Here is a 1,205-nt window from a genome sequence, read left to right on the forward strand (position 1 = left end):
TGGCTGACCTTGCCGAGGATGAGTACTGTATGGGGAGACCCATCCGGCCGCTGTTCATCAACGGTCTGGTCAAGGTGGGATATAACGGCCTGACCAAGGACGGAGAGCTCCTTGTGCAGCTTGTGTCCAACCCACATGGAACAGGGTTTGGAGTGAGAAGATTAGGCGTGGTAGATGGGTGATGCATGCAGCTTTGTGCACTATTGAGTAATGCACAGCTGAGCGACCAAGGGGAATGCACGCTTACCATCTTGCGCCCATCTTGTGCCCGTTGTGCAGACTGGCAAGTCCTACATGCTCAAGGAGGTTCTGCCTGCTGTGGCCAACACCTACTACAGCAGCGGCGGCAGTGGCCGGCAGCACGCTGGCACGGTGCTTTCAGAGCCCAACTTCCTGCACGTGAACTGCTTGGGCTGTGATCGCAGCAGAGGTGTCAGTGGCTTCCTTAAGGAATTCCTCGCTGTACTCAAGCGGAGCGCCGCCAAACAGCAGCTCTCTGCTGCCGCCAGCACGCCTGCACCCCGCGGCAACTCGGCTGTCACCGCAGCGGGCGCCATTCAGGACTTCATGGAGCGCCTGCCACGGGACCGCCTGAACTTCCTGCTGATTGACGAGGCGCAGAGTTTTTACCTGCTTGAGCGGGCTATGCCCGGCAAAAAGTCGCCCGGCAAAAGTCCGCGGCGAAAAGTCGCTGTCCGCGGCTCAACACTGGACGAGGATGCAGTGCGGCACATGCGGCGGTAAATCAGCACAAGGTTTCCCTAACCGTGTCGTGTGATCACATGGGCGAGGATGAGGGGCAATGGCCAGTGAAACGCGCCCAGGTGGAGCTTCACACGAGGGGCAGAAGGCACTAAGGGGAGATCGCTGCGAGATTCAATTGTACAACATAAGCATATTGCACAAGGGGCAGAGGTCTGCACGCATGCCTACAGCAGGCGTACGACACAAAGGAGCTGACATATGGACCATTTTCCTTCCCTCAACTGTCGTGTGTACTGCAGCATCTTCAAGGAACTCCTGCTGGACAGCCCCCACTGGGTCGCCTGGGCCGTCACGGGCAGTTCCATGGCGACGCTATGGGCCAACGTTGCAGTCACCCGGTGAGCAATTGGTGTTGCAGCAGGNGGGGGGGTAGGCACTTCTGGGGGGGTGCATATGCTTCATTCTCAAAGAGCTAGACGGGAGCGTTCTATATCTGCTTT

At 58.1% G+C, this 1,205-nt stretch overlaps 1 protein-coding gene across 1 annotated transcript in view; it reads left to right on the forward strand.

Moving 5' to 3' along the window:
* Positions 1 to 1,205, forward strand: part of VOLCADRAFT_108564 (uncharacterized protein) — a gene marked incomplete at both ends in the record, with an annotated part of 8,803 nt that overhangs the window by 3,385 nt on the left and 4,213 nt on the right. Inside the window, 2 exons of the mRNA XM_002959281.1 lie at positions 280 to 723; positions 1,005 to 1,103. Of these exons, the coding sequence (XP_002959327.1) occupies positions 280 to 723; positions 1,005 to 1,103 (543 nt within the window). The remainder of the gene's footprint in view (positions 1 to 279; positions 724 to 1,004; positions 1,104 to 1,205) is intronic.

This window comes from Volvox carteri (assembly GCF_000143455.1).
Source record: "Volvox carteri f. nagariensis unplaced genomic scaffold VOLCAscaffold_153, whole genome shotgun sequence".
Lineage (NCBI taxonomy): Eukaryota > Viridiplantae > Chlorophyta > Chlorophyceae > Chlamydomonadales > Volvocaceae > Volvox > Volvox carteri.